Source organism: Python bivittatus, unplaced genomic scaffold (genome assembly GCF_059951505.1).
Source record: "Python bivittatus isolate LINGU-HERP-01145 unplaced genomic scaffold, Pbiv_v1 ctg000660_np1212, whole genome shotgun sequence".
NCBI lineage: Eukaryota > Metazoa > Chordata > Lepidosauria > Squamata > Pythonidae > Python > Python bivittatus.
In genome coordinates this window covers 1372862-1391297 of record NW_028277092.1, presented here as the reverse complement: position 1 = coordinate 1391297, position 18436 = coordinate 1372862, and the positions used below count along the sequence as shown (strand labels likewise).

At 54.0% G+C, this 18436-nt stretch overlaps 1 protein-coding gene across 1 annotated transcript in view; it reads left to right on the top strand.

Moving 5' to 3' along the window:
- CDC42BPG (CDC42 binding protein kinase gamma) overlaps positions 1-18436 on the top strand; it is a 53150-nt gene that overhangs the window by 29854 nt on the left and 4860 nt on the right. The window contains exons 11-30 of the mRNA XM_088151183.1: positions 1277-1372; positions 2683-2804; positions 3680-3922; positions 4290-4400; positions 4479-4642; positions 4841-4919; positions 5325-5437; positions 6216-6330; positions 6998-7146; positions 8262-8350; positions 9591-9640; positions 10324-10428; positions 11421-11465; positions 12130-12235; positions 12996-13129; positions 15095-15225; positions 15977-16058; positions 16578-16794; positions 16915-16977; positions 17290-17877. Coding sequence (XP_088007309.1) covers positions 1277-1372; positions 2683-2804; positions 3680-3922; positions 4290-4400; positions 4479-4642; positions 4841-4919; positions 5325-5437; positions 6216-6330; positions 6998-7146; positions 8262-8350; positions 9591-9640; positions 10324-10428; positions 11421-11465; positions 12130-12235; positions 12996-13129; positions 15095-15225; positions 15977-16058; positions 16578-16794; positions 16915-16977; positions 17290-17877 — 2802 coding nt within the window. The remainder of the gene's footprint in view (positions 1-1276; positions 1373-2682; positions 2805-3679; positions 3923-4289; positions 4401-4478; positions 4643-4840; positions 4920-5324; positions 5438-6215; positions 6331-6997; positions 7147-8261; positions 8351-9590; positions 9641-10323; positions 10429-11420; positions 11466-12129; positions 12236-12995; positions 13130-15094; positions 15226-15976; positions 16059-16577; positions 16795-16914; positions 16978-17289; positions 17878-18436) is intronic.

The following is an 18436-nucleotide window of genomic DNA, read 5'->3' as shown; positions in this document are numbered from 1 at the left end:
GTTGGGCCACCCCACCCTGTGGGGTTTGCTTATGGTTCAGCGTGCTCTGCCAACCCAGAAAATAGACAAACTTGGTAGTGTCCACGTTAATGGGTGGACTTTGATTCCCAGAATTCCCCAGCCAGCTTGGAATGCTGGGAGTCGAAGTCCACATATCTTAACGTTGCTGCGGTTAAGAAACCTTGATCTAGGTTTTTGCAGCTCAGATCTCAGGCTGCAAATTCAGGACCCACATTAAGTGTGGCGTGCAAGTAGGGGAGGAATTCTGAATATCTTTGGGTCATCGGCTACAGGATCTAAAACCACTTTTCTAACTTGGCCTTCACTGGGACTTTGGCTCCCATCATCCTCAGCCAAAGGAGTTTAGGCTAATCCGCAGGATTGAGACAAAGGCAAGGTCGTGAGAATGTGGCATTTTCCAACATTTTTGTCCACCTTCGTGTTGTTGTTAGAGGGACACGTGGATGAGCAGGGTCTGCTCCTGGATTTAAAAGATAAGCAGCATTAAAGCTGCTACTGAAAGAATTAATGCTTCACTTCTCTTTCCGACTCTCCGTACCTTTAGGACGAGATCAGTCAAATTTGAGTCTCACTGTCATTTATTCACACATTACATTTTACTCGGTTATTGAATTAATTACTGAATTTTCTGGATTTATGGAATACACTGGAACATAAGTGAGCCCTACCAGCTGCTTCGGACAACAAGCTAATCCTCAAATATTTTAACCTCAGTACACTGACCTCTTGTGAGAACGCTAGATCTGTCACTGGTTAAAGGCATAGTGAGAATCTAGCCATGGTGGACAGTGGAGCCTCCAAATGCAGGTGCAGTGTGCTGAGGAAGAGGAGCAGAAACAAGTGTCAATGCTCTTATTTGCACGTTCCTGGGAGGAGAATGGTTGGTTAGATGGTCTTGATTGTCCTTTGTTTTGACCAACCTTTAGGCCTCTGAGTGCCGGGTTCACACATTGCACGAAGCCAGTGTTTCGCAACCGCAGCATCTTTAAGATGGGTGGACTTCAACTCCCAGAATTCCCCAACCAGCCATGCTGGCTGGGGAATTCTGGGAGTTGAAGTCCACATGTCTTAAAGTTGCCAAGTTTGAAAAACACCGCATTAAACCATGAAGAACTTTCTTCGTGCTTTGTATCTCATGCGAATCCAGCCAATTGGAGGTGACTTGATCAAACACAGCTAACAAATCTTGGCTTAGCCCAACACGGAAAGCTTGTTGAGGTGTCTCTTACCATCTCATCACCTGCCTCCCCCGCAGATTCTCTGGTGAAATCCCCCTCTAAGACCTCGGCCAAGGACTCGGAGATCCGAAGTCTCCAAAATGAGGTGGCGACTTTGAAGAGACAATTGACAGGTACTTGTAGAATATTATTTTCGGGGAAGAGCGAGCCTCTTTCGGGATCATTTTACTGCACGGAACAACAAAGGCAGCCCTTGGCCAACCTTATCTAAGCTGGGAAGTAAAGTGGGATTGGGTTTAGTTCATGGTCAGATGGGAGGCCACCAAGAGATCCCAGGCTGGAGAACTCCAAAAATCATCCGAGAAGAAAGCAGTAGAAAACCACTTCTGCATGATTGCCAAGAAAAGTCGTAGCAGATGCGTCTCTGGGGTCACCAAAAGTCAACCTTAATGTCAAGGTAACTTTAGAGCAGTGTGTCAAAAGTTGTGAGTTCTTTCTCTGCTCTCATATAAGTGGGAGAAGCAGCTGAGCGTTCTCTCTCCTGTTGCAAGGGTGTTGAGAAAAGCCACCATGATGTCAATGATAGCCTCTCCCGCATCAGGCAAAGGACACAACTATACCTGTGTCATGGCGCCTGACGCAAGTATGTAAGTTGTGTCCTTTGCATGATGACCTCATGATGAACTTGCTATCCTTTGCCCACCCCGTGGACTCCCCATGGACCCTCCACCAGAAGGTCCCTGGAAGAGAAGGGATCACAACCAGAAGCTGCTCTTCAGCATCCTTCAACTTGGGGCTCCCCAGCTGGGTCAGGACTCCAACTCCCAGAATGCCATATCCAGCATGGAATTCTGGGGACTGCAGTCTCAACTTAATCTGGAGGCCATCGTGTTGGGGAGGAGTGCTGAACTGGTTTCAGCACCTCCAAAACGTTCGGGCAGAATAACCCCAAGGAAGAGGCTTAAATCTGGAGCGTTAAGGCCTAAGCTTGCACTCACCAGAATTTGCTCTCCGAAAATTAGGCAGGATCAGAGCAGAGGAATAAGCGTGGGCAGAACAAACCCCATATATAAGGGTTATTCATTCCAGGGAATGCCAGTGACTGAAGTTTTGTTCTTTATTAAGGTGGGGTGGGGAGAAACTGCGGAAGTGTTTTGAATTTAATGTCGTTTTTTCCACGTAGCCCGTTTTTTCTCCCACGGGAACAGGAAGATGTTCTTAGCAGTGAGGTGTTCCCCTAAAGCAGTGTTTCTCAACCTTGGCAACTTTAAGACAGGCGGACTTCAACTCCCAGAATTCCCCAGCCAGCCTGGCTGGCTGGGGAATTCTGGGAGTTGAAGTCCGCCTGTCTTAAAGTTGCCAAGGTTGAGAAACACTGCCCTAAAGGATGCATTTTAAATATTCTGCATGCTCTGTGTGGGTTGGCTACTGAAAGGACGATATTCAGCAAATGTTTGATCTCTTTTTCTCTCCTGCCTGGCAGAGAATCAGCTAGAGAGTGACAAGATGCAGAAGCAATATCACAGTCGAGTGGCCTTGGGGCAAGTGAAGGCCTTGGAGGAGCGGGTGACATTTTTGGAGCAGGAGAAGAATGAGGCTCTTCAGGTATACGAACCAACAGGAGATGCCGGGTTGACGCAACAGGCTGAACTCGGTGGCTGGATTAACCCACGTTTCTGGAGTCGCAGAATGCATTGCCTTCCGTCAACTAGACGGCTGGGCTCTTGCAAAATAACTAACCTTTTCTAATTCCCGGCCTTTTTCTCTGCTCAGCCTAAAGACAGGCCCTCGTCAGAACGGTACCCGTCCGAGGGACCACTGTCTCGCACGCGGGGCTGATGGCGCACGCTTCAACCCCTCTTCCATTGCTGCTAACGCTTTCCAACCCATCTGGTTGCTTTTACCTTTCAGACGCTCACAGCTTCCATCCCCAGAGCGCCATGCTTCGCCTTGCACTTCTATTCATTTAATTTGCTCGACGCAACGCAAGGAAAAACGCAGGCTGTTCAGATAAGCAGGGCTGGGCCAGCTGAGTTTTCAATCAGCACCTGAAACTGTCTAGACAGGATTTTGAAACTGACTAGATTGCATTCCTGGTTCCTATCAGCTTTTGATTTTGATTAATAGTGGGCGAAGCGCTCAGAGCTGAAGGAAGGGTGGGGGTGCCCCAGTCTCCGCTTCCCCCAAGGAAACCCTTTGATTCCGTTCGGCTTTACCTTGGGCGCACAATGTAAGCACAGAGGATAGCGTGCAGCAGGTTCTCGTGCTTTCAAGGAAAGGCAGTGTGACCTGGCAGGCGTTTCGGACTCCTGATCCTGCCGTTCCTTGCCCCGCGCTGTGCCAGGGGGCTGGAGAAGTTGGTCTGAGATCTCTGCCAGCACCTGGTTCCTGCGTGTTTCACCGCTAGACGGCCCAGAGGAAGCCCGCTCTACGGCGGAGCACGCAGGTCCCACGCTGATAGCGAATTCTTCTCGGGGCAGGATCTGGCCGAGGCCCAGGAGCAGCTGCAGGCTCAGTCCTGGGAGCTGCAAGAGGAGCAGGAGCGCCACAGGGAGACGGCCGAGGAGCTGCGGAGCGCCGAAGCCAAGTGCGGGGAGCTGCGGGCCCAGCTGCTACGGCACTCCCGCCAGCTGCGGGAACGGCTGGAGGAGACGGAAGCTGCCGCCCGCCGGGTGGAGGGGCTACGCAAGGAGCTGGCCCGTACTGAGAGTGGGCGCAAGGAGGTACCTTCACTCCCCCACCCCCGCACTGGGGGGCCTCCCCAAGGGGCTGGAGGATCAGCTCCGAACGCTGAGAGCTCTGAAGATGATTCATGTCCCGGAAGAGAGGTGTAGCGCTGGCTGGGGATCTGGTGAGGAACGGGGGCCTTTCAGAGCTGCAAACATTTGCGCATCGCTAAGGCAGGTGGGCGTCCCAGGTGGCGTCTCCTGCTCAGGTGCGCCAGCTCAAGGAGCGTTCCAGGCCGTCTTCTTTCTCCGACGCCCCAGGAAGGTGGCGGGTGCGGGAACGGACCGCCCCCCCCCCCCCGAGCCGTCTCTGCCCCGGAAAACAGGTCAGGCCCAGAGACGGCTCTCCTCTCTCTTCCCGCAGCTGGAGCTCCGCATCGAGGGCCTGGTCGGCGACGTCTCCAAGCAGCGGAAGGGAAGGGACAGGGCAGAGCAGCAGCTGCGGAAGATGAAGCAGGAGCTGGAGGAGCTGCGGGTGCGTTGCCGACCTCGGGGGGCGGCGGCCGCCGGGGTGCCGGCGGCTCCTCCGGGCTGACCCGGGACTCTCTTGCAGGCGAAGCAGAGCGCGGCCCACTTCCAGCGGTCCAGCTGCAGGAGACGCGCGGAGCCGTCGGGCGCTTGGAAGGAGGAGCTGCAGGCCAAGGAGAGGCAGCTCGAGGCCCTGACGGAGGAGCTGGCTCAGCTGCAGGAGCAGCTGGGCGAAGTGGGGAGGCAGCGGTGAGCGGCGGGCGGCGGGCGACGGGCTCCACCGGGCTGGCGGGAGAACGCGGCCGGCGCCTCCAGCGGGCAGCGGGACAGGCAGAGCCGCGGGAAGCAGGTCCCTGGAGCTTTGCCACGGAGGGGTCGGGGTGGGATCCGAGCAGGAACCGGCCCCAGCTCGGGCGGGGAGAGACCCTGAATGGTTCTTCCGCCTAGATGCGACAGCGCGGAGCCAGCCCGGGCGGGCCAAGCGGCCGCGGGCAAGAACTGCAGCGCCACGCCCGCGGGTGACCAGGTAGGGGTGCCTTTCATTCCAAGGAACTTCTGGGGGTCCCAGGTTCCCTCTCTCCTGGGTTGGGGTCTGGGGTCTGGGCCAGCAAATCGGTGTCGCCTCTTAGCAGCCACGTATATCGATTTTCTCCGGGAGGGTCTGTCCCCAGCCTGGTCCTTCCAACAGAGCAGCCATCACTGTGGTGACTGAGTCCATCCACCTGGCTCCGGGTTTCTCAACTTTGGCAACTTTAAGACAGGTGGACTTCAACTCCCAGAATTCCCCAGCCAGCCATGCTTCTGTGGCTGGGGTGGGACTTGAACCCAGCTCACCTGCTCCTGGTCCAGCCCCTTCCCCACTGAACCCCAGGGCCCCTTTGAAGGCTGTCCACTGAGCGCTGCCGTCTGCTTCTTCTCCGCCATGCAACAGATCGATTCTCGGTGCAACGACTCTTCTCACCTGGGGCCGGGGAGCTGCACGTCCGAATCCCACAAAGCCGCCTTCTCCAACTGGGAGGTTCAGCTTGCCGACATTTTGAAGTGGTGAGCATCCCAAGAGTGCCTCTGAGGATAAACAGAGGGCCTGCTCCTCTCCACTGAAGGATCGCAGCCCCTAGCACAGCTTGCCCCCAACCTGGTGTCCTCCAGATGAGTCGGGACCGGAACTCCTGGAATCCTCTGCCAGTGGAATTCTGGGAGTTGTAGTCAGAGCAACCCCGGGGGGACGTCCGGTTGGGGAAGTTACACCTTTAGCCCCCTTTGCTTGTGGAAATCCACCACTCTTTCTCCATAACCTTCTCTGAATTCTACATCACCCAACAAACTTGATTTCTGGCGAGGGAAGCTAAACTACGGAAGCTGGGAATTAAGGTGCTTGGAAGGATTAAATGTTGCCAGGGGCCATAGCACAGTTTGGCAGAAGCCACCGTAGCTGATCCAGTCAGACCTGGTGAGCCTTGGGTGGGAGACCAGCAGGAAATCCCACCGCAGTAGGCTAGACTGGGAAGTTGGAGAAAATCCTGGAAGAAGGCAGTGGCAAACTTCCATGGATATATCCATGGCGTCCAAAGGGGTCAAGCCCAGCCCAAGGCAGCCTTCGCCTGCATCCATGGCTGGCAGCACCTGGCCAACCTTGGTTGGAGCTAAGCAGGCTCGGGTGGGAAGGTGAATGCGACTTGCCCGATGAGGGTGGAAGCCGGCTCTCTCTTTAGGCTGCCCCGTGCCATTTCTGGGAGCAGGGAGTGGGGGGTGGGGGGTTTCCCTGCACCCCCTGCCCAGGGCGGATCCCCCTGACTCCCCCGCCCCTTTGCCTCCGCCCCAGGGTGAGCGACGAGAAGGAATCCAGGGGATATCTCCAAGCAATGGCGACTCGCATGGTGGATGAGGTGGAGGCTCTGAAGCAGGCAGGGTCACAGAGCCCTGGCCCCAAAACCCCGGTAAGGGAGCCCTCGCGGGAGTGGCCAGGAGCAGAGACCCCCGTCTCACTCAGTGGGGAGCTTAGGGGGAAAGGCTGGAGAGGAAGCGAATCAACCAGCTTTAATTCCCACTTCTAACAGGCACTTGTCCTTGGCGAGCCCCTTCTTTCCTTCCTTCTTTCCTTCCTTCCTTCCTTCCTTCCTTCCTTCCTTCCTTCCTTCCTTCCTTCCTTCCTTCCTTCCTTCCTTCCTTCCTTCCTTCCTTCCTTTTCCTCCCTCCCTCCCTCCCTCCCTCCCTCTTTCTTCGTCCCTTTTCCTCCCTCCCTCCCTTCCTCCCTTCCTCCCTCCCGCTCATGAATTAATCCATTTACTTTGGATTCCACTTTGCAGAATACACTGAACTATCAAAACTTTAATGCAGGAGAGTCCCGGGTGAGCTTCCTGTGTGGGTCACCCCTGCAGGGCGGGCCCTTCGCTGGCCTGGGGAAGCCTGTAGTGCCAATTTCGCCATTGCATCTTGCCCACCCGAAAGTGGGTCAACTGGGCAACCGGGGCCGGGCCCTTGTGCAAACTCAGCTCCTCTCTCCCCCGCCTCCCTTTTCCACCCCGCGTCCCCCAGACCGACCCTGCTCCGTCGGCCACAGCCCCCTCCCTCCGGAGTCACGCCCCCCTCTTTTCCCCTTTGCAGGACACGCTCTGGAAGGCCCGGCGGCTGCAGAAGGTGGAGGCGTCCGCCAGGCTGGAGCTGCAGTCCGCCTTGGAGGCCGAGATCTGGGCCAAGCAGAGCATCCAGATGGAGCTGGATAAGCTGAAGGTGGCCCACCTGGGGGTGGAACGGTGGGTGACTCTCCTCCCCATTGCCCAAAGCCCCCCAGCAGCTGCCTTCCAAACCTCCCTAACCCTAACCCTAACCCTAACAAAAAAAATCTGATTTCCTAACCCTAACCCTAACCCTAACCCTAACCCTTTCTCTGCGGACGCCACCAACCCTGGAGAATATCCCGGGCTCCTTCTGCATGGACTGCCCCACCACCTTGAGCATATACCAGAGGCTGAGCCACCAGAAAAAAAATGAGGTTGAAACGAACCAGGTTTAGCCTATGGGGTCGATGCAGCTAGAAGATTTGTCACCCAGCTAAGCGGGTTGGGTGAAGAACTGCTTTAATTTTGGTTCTGTTTTTTTCACTGTTTTTTCTTTTGGATGGTCGTCCCATGCAGCTTGTCAGCAATATCTTTCAATCAGTGTTGTCCAAACTTGGCCACTTTAAGATGAGTGGACTTCAACTCCCAGAATTCCCCAGCCAGCATGGCTGGCTGGGGAATTCTGGGAGTTGAAGTCCACACATCTTAAAGTGGCTGAGGTTGAGAAACACTGATTGAAATACGTAACTAATGAAGCAAATGAAAGGGCTTGTTTGCTTGTGAGTTTATCGGTTAAGCTTACGACTTGGGCCCCCTCGGCCTCCTTGGGTGGAGGGTGCTTAAAATGCAGAACCAGCTTTAAACCCAGAAGTGTAAAATACATAATGAACAGTTGAAATACATTTTTGATGTACGGGGAGAGGCATCGATCCAGAGTGAGTAGGGCTTTACTTTGTCTCTTTCATTCTTTAGGGCAGCAGATCCCTCCTGAAGGCAGGGGAGGGGGACGGGTGCTGATCTGCAGAGCCAAGCCCCCACCCTAGCTTGCCCTGCTGGGCGTGGTGGTTCAGCCACCCTGAGTGGCCCCGTGTCCACACCCACCGTGGCCCCACATGGTGCCGCCTGCGTGATGGTCCCCTTTTGTGGGGGAAGGAGGGGGAGAAGGAAAACTTTTCCAAATCCGGGAAGGGCGTCCCGGGGCCTAGCAGCATGGCCAAAGGCAAGGGATAATGGGAGTGGGAGTCCCCGCGGCGCTTGCCCCTAGATAACGCTGCTCCCCTCTCTTCCTGCTCTCGGGGATTCGCCCAAAGACAGTTGCAGGAGGCGGAGAAGCAGAACCGGGCTTTGCGGCTGGAGCTGGAGAAGATGAAGGGAGAGTTGAAGGCCCGGTCTCTGGAAGGTAAGATGCCAGTCTGGGTGCCCCTCTCTTGGGTGCCCCCCCGAGTGAGCCCCAAAGTTGACCAAGCCCTTGGAAGGACTCTCCCTGGCTCACGTACTCTTAGACTTGTCTACGAGGCTGTGGAGGAGACTTTCAGGCTTCCTTTGATATCCCTGAGGGTGCCCTAGGAGGCAAGACGGCCTCTGAGCATCTCCAGAGTGCATTTCTCCATTGAGGACAGGGATGTGGACTGAAAGGCAGTGGCCCCTCCTGGGGCCAGACATTTTGCCACATTAAAGGCATCATCTGTATCGTCACACCTGAGCACCCCTGGTGATTTCATGGACAACCCATGGAGTTTATATGGAAAGTAGCTCCCAAGAGATTTCCTTGTGGTCCCCCATCCAAATTCCAAGGGATTTCCTTGTGGTCCCCCATCCAAACACTAACTAGGCCCAACCCTGCATAGCTTGATGGATCTAGTATTTAGAGACCCCAAACTTGTGGACACAAATTTCGAAAGGTTTTCTTCATTATAAAACAGCTACTTTCATCGGCCAAGGCAAGTCATTATTTTTCTGCAGTCAGCAGAAAACTAAAATGGTGCTTCCATAAACATCTGCCAAGGAGAATGCCGTTTGAAATGCGTTCGCTCGGTTCAATGGGATTGACTTCCTGAAGACTTTGAGCAGCTTAGTAAACCAAGATGCATATTCTCGTTTCCTAAATTAATTTTAAAAGAAAAAAAAGAAGCAACCCTTTCTCTCCATCCTGGGGTATTTTCCTCAATGTGGGGTAAACGCTGAGCCGTTACAGAGGAGGACAAAAAAACGAGAAGCTGCCATTTTGAAATTGCTCTTTAATTAAAAGCTTCCTGTCCTAGGAGGGATTGCTGTTTTATTTTCATTTAGTTCTAATCACAACTCCATGAAGAGCCCTACTGTAATAGAACAGGAAGTGTCTGACTTAGTCTTAGGCCAACTTAGTCTTTCAGTTGTTCCCCCTGCCCCCCCCCGGCCACACTTCAAATTCTTGAATCTTTAACTCCTAAAATCCCCATCCAAAACAGCTTGGGGTTGAATTCTGGGACTTCTCTGCTAACGCATCTGAGGAGGTGCCAGTTTGGGGAAGGGTCTGTTAGTGCCATATCAAGCACTGGACAGGAAATGTCTAATTAAAGGTGTAGTAGTCCAGGGGAGCTCCAGGATCCTTCGGTGGAGCAATCCACAAAACCTCTCCATTTTCTCTGCCCTTCTTACAGCCATCAAGTCCCAAACGCCACTGATTCCTTTCTTCTTCCGAAGCAGCAGCGTAAGTGTTTGGCTTTGTCTGGGGAAGGCATAACGAAGCCTCTCAAAGTCAGATGAAAAAGGTGCAGTCATGTCAATGTACAGGGGCAGTAGAAATACATCCCGTTCGCCTCCTAATTACAAAAAATGTTCTTTATATCGTATGCTAGTAAAAGGTAGGGGAAGCCCGAAAGGTTAGTTAATACTCGGATTTTGCATTTTGAAGAGGAAGTGCAAGGATATTATGCATTAATCCATGTATAAATGTTAATCCGTTAAGATCCAAAGGATTCCAACAACAGAGAGCCTTAGACTTTGGCTAAGATTATTTGATTTGGTCTCCATGTTTCAGGTACATCAGTATAACTGGTTTCTTGCCAATCACCTTTGTCTAGAGCAATGTTTCTCAACCTTGGCAGGTTTAAGATGAGTGGACTTCAACTCCCAGAATTCCCCAGCTAGCATGGCTGGCTGGGGAATTCTGGGAGTTGAAGTCCACTCATCTTAAAGTGGCCAAGTTTGGACAACACTGCTCTAAACGAATGTGAAATGATCATATTACTGCTCCAAAAGGGCAGGGAAAGAGAGAAGGGAACCCCCCCCCCCGCAGGACCGGGGCACATCAGGTGCTCTGCAGAGGAACCTTTGGGGGCCCCAATCCAGAGGCAGGAGGAGCCACCGGTGTTTCTCCCCCTTCCCTGCCAGAAGGACGCCATCGTCTTTGGGAACAGCCCCGACCCCCAGGAGGTGAGGAGGGCACCCGAGGAGGCCCAGCTGCACCCCGAAGGGAGAAGGAGTGTCCGGTCCAGCGTGAGTCCCGTTGCTTGGCATTCCCGAAGGAGCTGGTGGGCAGGGGGGCAAACTCCCCAACTTTCCATTGGGATGGACAGATCTTTCCCCCTAAATCCTAACATTTGGGAATTGGGTGGAAGAGCTTCCTGGAAAGTTTGGTGGCATGATTGAGATGCTGAATTTGGGCCAGGGAGACCCAGGTTCAGATCCCTCATCAGCCCAGGAAGCTCCCCCCCAAGACCTGGGGCTAGCCCCTCCCTCTCAGCCCCAAAACCGGGGTGGTTCAGTGGGGAAGGGGCTGGACTCAGAGTGGGGAGACCCAGGTTCGCGTCCCCACTCAGTCACGGAAGCTGCACCATTGATTTGGACCATCCCTCCCCAGCCTGGTCTACCTTGCAGAGTTGTTGTGCTGAGGCTCATATTGGAGAAGGAATCCAAACTGCCCCCTTCTGAGCTGTAGAAGGAAAGGCAGGGTTGAAAACAGCTGGGGGGGGGGGGAAATCCAGCGAAGGGCCACTTGGCTGTGGGGTGGGAGGCTTAAGGAATCAGTGGGCAGGGCGACACCCGAAAATGAGAGCACCCATTTTCTGGTTCGTTCGTTCGTTCATTAATTAATTAATTAATTAATTCATTCATTCATTCTGCTTATTCACCCTGCCAATTCCTGAAGTCTCACTTCAGGATACAATAAAAATCCAAGCCAAAAGCAGAGACCGATAAAAAGAGAAAAATTCCCCTCTTTCTCTTTCTCGTTCTGGCACTCCTTTTCGGTCTCTGCCCAGCTGGCATGGCCTGATAAGTCATTTGGGCCAAAATGGTTTGCAGAGGCCCTTTAAAATGAGGCTGTGGGCCAGTGTGGCCAGAGGGCAGTGGGCGGCCTGCCCTTGCAGCTGGACAAAGGTGGGCAACACGCTGAAGTCGGGTCAGCCTTAGCCGGGGGGGGCAGGGGAGCGATAGATGCCTCACTCTCTTTGTCTTCTGCCCCCCCCTTTTTTGCATTTCCAACACAGGCAGGGGCTCCTGTTGCAGACAGCGGCCAGGCTGGATCCCTGAAGGTGAAGATGGGCTTCAGTCTATTCTGCCGGAATAGCCTTAATGGGGAGGGAAATGCACTCTTTGTATGCTTAGAGGAACTGCCTGACCAAGTAAATTGGTCAGCTAAATCCAATTTAGACCAACTAAATCCAGCCAGCTCCCCACCTCTGCAAAGATCAGCCACTTTCCCAACTGGGAGGCTCTGTTTTAAGTATTTCCATGCAGCCCCCGTTGTGGGAAAGTGCACATCGGAACCTCAGCTTGGCCAGGAAGCCCCATGCTTCCCTGCCTCGCGCCAGCCTCAGACCCCCAGGGATATTGGGCAGAAGGTTAGCATGGAATAAATCACAGGACCTGATTTTCGAATTCAGCAGGATTGCTTTTCCCCCCTCCAGTGGGACTGAGCTGTTTTAAGGGCCCGAATGCCCCTTTGGGAACGTTTTCTGGATGTTGGACCCTAAATCCCATGCTGGCTGGGGTGGATGGGACTCAGAATCCAGCTGTACAGAGAGCGATCATCTTAAAAGACCCCCTTTTATGAGAGGGGCAGTTTTCGACGAGTCTTCCCATGGGGAGAAGATTTAAAGGGCTTAAATGGGAAGGTTCTCACTGACGTATTAGGCGACGTGGGGTGTTATTTTCCTGCTGACTTTTTCCAACGTGCCCCCTCCCGTATTTTCCTAGCCCAAAACGCACAGCTTCAAAACGCACAGCTTCTCCGCCCCCACCAAATGCATGCGCTGCACATCGCTGATGGTCGGGCTGGTCCGGCAGGGGTTGGCTTGTGAGAGTGAGTGACGTCCTGCGGGGCGCGAAAGCGGGGGGGGGGGCGGAAAGGGGGGGCGGGTTGGAGAAGACCCCGGCCTGGCATTCCAGAGACCCCATAACCCAGACCAAGTCGGGTGCTCTGCGGCAGCTTGTTTCCAGTCCTGTTTAACGCATTTTCATTTGGGGGCATGAGGACTAGAACCTTGCTTGATTGCAGGAGAAAGGACGTAGCTCAGCTAAAAGGCAGGGAAACTCTTGCTGAAAGGCCTGCACCGGTTGGTTGATCACGTACAGCAGGGCTTCTCAACCTTGGCTGCTTTCAGATGGGTGGACTTGAACTCCCAGAATTCCCCAGCCAGCCTTGCTGGCTGGGGAATTCTGGGAGTTCAAGTCCACCCATCTGAAAGCAGCCAAGGTTGAGAAACACTGACATACAGCTTACGTGTGATGTGCATAAAAAGGTTTCGGGCCATCTCGACAAACCCAGTGGGTTTTTCACCCATCACAATGGCTGTTGAATAGGCTGCTTGTCATACGCCTCGCATGCAGCCTGCATTGGCAGTTCCCCTCCTCTGTCCCCCCAGCCCCCCCCAGTTTGAACCCTCCATCCATGCATCTGAGCCGCAGCTCCCCAAACCTTCTGCCCTTGCATAAAATGGGTCATTTGGAAGACCCGCTACCAGCCCCCCTTTGATTTCGGGTCTCCTCCTGCAAGGGGCAAGAGATGGACACGCACGGAGAAAAAAACTAACGTTGGCTCGCTTCCGGCCCTTCTTCCCCAGCCTGCAACTTCGTCTGCCACGTGGCCTGCGCGGCTGCAGCCTCCATCTGCCCCATGCCTTCCGATCAGCTCCAGAAAACCCTGGGGGTGAATCCAGTAAATGGGACCGGCACCGCCTTTGAGGGACATTTGTCGGTAAGAGACCGAGTTCCCCGGTTCCCAATAGGGCAGGCAGCCTTGGGAATTGCACCGTCGAGGCTCATGATTTTAGTCCCTGGATGACTTTGGTCGACTTTGAAAGAAAGCTAAGGGCTGGGTTGGGTTCATGCCTGGATGGGAGACCACCAGGAGATCCCAGGCTGGAGGCTAGACTGGGAATTAGGAAAAAAACCTGACCAAGGCAGTGATAAAGATCTTCTAGATCAGTGCTTTTCAACCTTGGTGAGTTTAAGATGGGTGGACTTCAACTCCCAGAATTCCCTAGCCAATGATCTAACCCAGTGTTTCTCAACCTTGGCCATTTGAAGATGGCTGGCTGGGGAATTCTGGGAATTGAAGTCCACCCATCTTAAACTCGCCAAGGTTGAAAAGCACTGATCTAGACTAAAACATGGCCATATCAGTGAAAGTCCTCAGGAACGGAAGTTTTGATCTTTATAAAACTTTATAAAGAAAATCCCTTGAAATTTTCCACCCAGTTTGTGATAATCTGTCTGTTAGAGGCTAGTTCCTCCAAATTTCTGCCGGGGAAGAGAAACCTCCATTTCTCATTGTTAGGGACAAAAATATAGTCTGAGTGAAAATAATCGTCTGACTTCCCCTCTCCGAAGGGGAGATTCTCGTCTTGGAAATGAATGGAAGCCAGCAAAATTGCAGAAGTGATTGTGCTTTGTTCAAAGATTTGCACTCACACACCTTGGTTGGATTTGCACAACTCTAGGTCTCTAGGTCAGCGCAAGACCTGACCGCTTCAGTCCCCCAAAATGGCTAAGCTATCTTAATGTTATGCCGGTTAGTTTTTCATAACTAAGTTTGTTGCCTGAATCCAGCCAGTTAGGTTAATCGGTGCATTGAATGAACCCAGAAGGTGAGTCGGGTGTGTTGTGTGAATGCAGCTAAATGAAACACCCCCCATCTCTGTGAATTTCTCCTAAATTCACTTTTCCTTTGAAATGAACTTTGCAACCAGGTTCCCTTTCACCAATTAAATGAGAACTAGGAAAAAAAAACCGCTGCAGTAAATGGCTCTATTTTTTATCATCATGGATGTTTTACGCCCTCCGGTGGCTGGTATTGGTACAGCATTCAAATGGGTCTATGGGGCAGGGCTATTTCAAAAGATGGCAAAGTCTGCTCCCTGGCGGCTGATGTGGGGATTGCACCCAATAAGAAACAGCTTTGCCCTGTTTCTCCGCCTGGCAAATGGGTTTTATATGTTAGCTCTGATGGTAAAAAGTCCTTTTCCCCCTCCCAATTCTCTTTAAATCAATATTACCTTGGATAAGAACATGCTTGACTGCTTTCTCTTAAAGGCAATCTGGATTTTGCTTTTGGGTCCTGGGTTACATTATTTATTTATTATTTATTATTACATTTATATGCCACCCATCTCCCCCAGAGGGTGACTCTGGGCAGCTTACAGTTAAAAACCAAGACAATAAAAACAATAAAAATATAAATACAATAAATACTGCGCTGCTAATAAGAGTGCAGCAGCTCCATGCCCTCTGGACATATCCAAGGATACCTCCCATCATCCGCAGCCAACGTGGCCATATGGGAGTTGTGGTCCAACAACATCTAGAGCATGACAGGCTGGAAAAAACGGAGAGGGTTATAGAATAGCCCCAAACAATTAAAATAGAGAAAAAGGAGGCGGTTGGGACATTTGGAAAAGAGCGTGGGATTTTCTTTGGCTGGAGGTGCTTAAGCCGTTCGGGGAGAGAGAAAGAGGTCCTGATTCCTTGGAGATATTTCAGCAGGGGCTATCAAGCCGCTTCTCCGAGACGCTTTGCTTCCGCCTGGAGTCACGTAAGCGGGTTGAGCTAAATGCCCTCCGGGGTTCTCCTCCAAGCAGATGGTTCTGCACACGTAGCAGAGAGTGGATCTCCTGCTGCGCTGAGGAAAAAGGGTTTGCGGGTTCCTCCTTCCTTCGCACAGGTCCCCAAGCCCTCCGGGGTGAGGAAGGGCTGGCAGAGGGCCTTCGTGGTGGTCAGCGACTTCAAGATGTTCCTCTTCGACGTCCCGGAAGGGAAGACCTCGCCGGGCGTCATGCACGTCACAGATATGCGGTAAGCAGCTGTGGGCGTGGAGAGACACCCAGCACCTTCCTGGCCGGGCACCTAGTTGGCCTTGTGGAGAATTGTGCCCCAAGTCTGATTAAACTTTGATTGAAAGGGCAAAGGGAGGTTGTATCTTCTGCCCTTTATGTTTTGGGGGGAGGAGGAGGATTTTCAAACAGCCCACCCTGAGCGGTGCCGTGAGTTTTAGGATTCCAAAAACTTAAATAGAGAGGAAAAAGAAGAATATAAGTTGTTTGTGCCTGTAATCAGCTTAACTTGGTTAGAGAATGAACCCATTTTCTGTATTTGCACAATATGTTGAATTGCATGCTAACGAAACCCACTAACCCCCCCCTCCCGCAAACTTACTAAAGTGAACCTTAACCCAGCTGATTGTGTGTGAATGCATTTAGATCAGGGTTTCTCAACCTTGGCCACTTGAAGATGGGTGGACTTCAACTCCCAGAATTCCCCAGCCAAGTGGCCAAGGTTGAGAAACACTGGGTTAGATCATTGGCTGTCCTGGTTAGATGTGTTAGGTAAACCAGCAATGATTCAGAGTGGTTAAAAGGACGAGAGACTTCATTTGAGGCATGTGGGTTGGAGGGCCCAGATTGGCGGCCAGATTAGGCCCCTGGGACGGACGTTCCCGACCTCTACGGCATGACATCTTGCCATTTTCTCTACCCGCTGACATTCTTGGCTATTCACCCTCCAGGAGGTAGAATTCTTTTCTCGCCCGTTTTTATCCCAACAACAGGGACGAGCAGTTTTCCGTGGCTCCGGTCCTGGCCTCCGATGTCATCCACGCCAGCAGCAAAGACGTACCCTGCATCTTCCGGGTAAGGCCCGGGAGAAACGGGAAAGCCTGAGTCTCGTGCTCTGATATTCCAGTTGGGACCCAGGATGACGGAGTGTGAATGGTGGAGGTGTGGCTGGTCCAAAACCTCAGATGAACGAACGGAAGCAGGTTTAGCAGCCAACGTGGGTCACTGAGTGCTTTCACAAAGACTGCAGGGACCCCAAACAGAGGTTTCGCGATGTGGGGGAGCCGCGGAGTCTCTTCGCATCGCCAAATGGGCCTTGCCAGAACTGGCACTCAGAAAAGGGGGTCTGTGCCAGGTTTGGGGGAAGAGCCTCTGAAAAAGCAGGATTTGCAAACCCCAGAAGGCAGGTGCGCCCCAAAACATCAAGGTAGTGGTGCAAGGGTGCGACTGAGGCTCCACCTGCCTGCCTTTCAAGTGTGTCCAGACTCGGCTGAGCCCCTGGCATGATCCGGCTCCTCCTGGCCTGCAGTGGCAGACCTGGGGCATCCCGGGCCCCGGCCGGCGTTCCGCTGACGCGCCCCCTTCCCCCCGCAGGTGACAGCCTCGCAGCTGAGCTCCCCCCCGACCACCAGCTCCACGCTCTTCCTGGCCGACAGCGAGGCGGAGATGCGGAGGTGGGCACAGGTGCTGGCCGAGCTGCAGCAGCTGCTGCGGCAGAACCGGCACGGCGACCGCGCCGTCTACGTGCTGAAGGAGGCCTACGACAACGGGCTGCCGCTCATCCCCCACGCCCTCTCGGCTGCCATCATAGGTACGCCCCAAATGTGGTTCGGAGGGGGGTCTGCTCTGCTTCCCTGGCACGTCGTCTCCGGAGAAGGGATGTCCGTCTTGACTGGGGGGGCTCACTGTGGTGGCGTGCCGTGTTTTGCAGACCGGGAACGGATCGCTCTGGGCACGGAGGACGGCCTTTTCCTCATTAACCTCAGGACAAACGGTAAGGCGGTCCTTTGGTCCCAGCTGACCTTAGCTATTTTTCACCCTCCCCCACTGAGCTTGGTTACAGCTGATTTTGGGGGGGTCCTTTTACAGGCTTAGCATATTTTGTCTGAATCTGGCTAGAAGCTGGTTTATCCAAGAACCAAGTTAAATTGTCTTGCTTTTTTAAAAAGTAACCTGACCTCCCTTCTTAATGCTCACGGTCCAGTTGCCCTGCGACTGATTTTCCGCCATTGTGGCCGGAGAGCAGGGCGGGGGCTGCGGCTGCCGACCCCTGGCCGGGTGTCTTGACCCCTTTTCTCCCCTCCAGATGTGTTGCAGGTGGGCGACTGCCGGCGGGTGCAGCTGCTCCTGGTCTCCCCCCAGGCCCAGCTCCTCTGCGTGCTCTGCGGCAAGAACCACGGGGTCCGCATCTTCTCGTGGGCGGAGCTGGAGACCCCCGAGGCCCCGGGCACCAAGGTGGTGGAGGCCAAGGGCTGCCAGGCGGTGGCGGTGGGGCTGATCTGCCGTGGCACGACCCCCGTGCTCTGCGTGGCCTGCAAGCGGCAGGTCCTCTGCTTCCAGCTGACCGCCACGCACCCGCCCCACCGCCGCATCAAGGAGATCCAAGCCCCGGGCTACGTGCAGTGCCTGGACGTGCTCGGGGACCGCCTCTGCGTGGGCTACCCGTCCGGCTTCTCCCTCTACCCTCTGCTCAACGAAGGGCCCCCGGTGAGTCTGCCCCATGCGGACGACAGCCGGGCGTCTGCCGTGGCCCAGATGGAAGCGCTGAAGGCCGTGGAGGTCAGCCTGAGCGAATTCATCCTCTGCTTCAGCGGTTTCGGCCTCTACGTGGACGGGCAGGGCCGCTGCAGCCGATCCCAGGAGCTGATGTGGCCGGCCCTGCCCCTCAGCTGCTGTGAGTGGGTCGCAGATCTACAGGGGGCTTCGGCGGGGATGAAGGGGGTAGTGGTCCATCCCTTCTCAGGCCAGCTGGGCGTGAGACCTGACCTGTGCATGCTGGCCGTGCTCGGTGCGGTGCTCCGTCTACAACCGGGTCTGTGAAGCCCCCAGGCACAGCCCGCCGATGTTGGTCCCCCTTGGAAAGCATTGGAAGGGGCGACTGTGACATTCGCGGACCGAAGATCAATTCACGTCACTCTTTTAAAATTGTAATTCCAAGGTGATGTAAATGAAAGGAGGCGAACGCCAGCGTGGCTCTCATCCCCTCTGCTACCAACGTAAACCAGCAGATTGCAGGTTAACACGATACAGCAGTGTTTCTCAACCTTGGCAGCTCTCAGAGGGGTGGACTTCAACTCCCAGAATTCCCCAGCCAGCATGGCTGGCTGGGGAATTCTGGGAGTTGAAGTCCACCCCTCTGAGAGCTGCCAAGGTTGAGAAACACTGCCATAGAGGATGTGGGCAGCTGCGGGAACAAGCGATAGACCGGGCACGCCGGTGTTACCCCCTGCTCT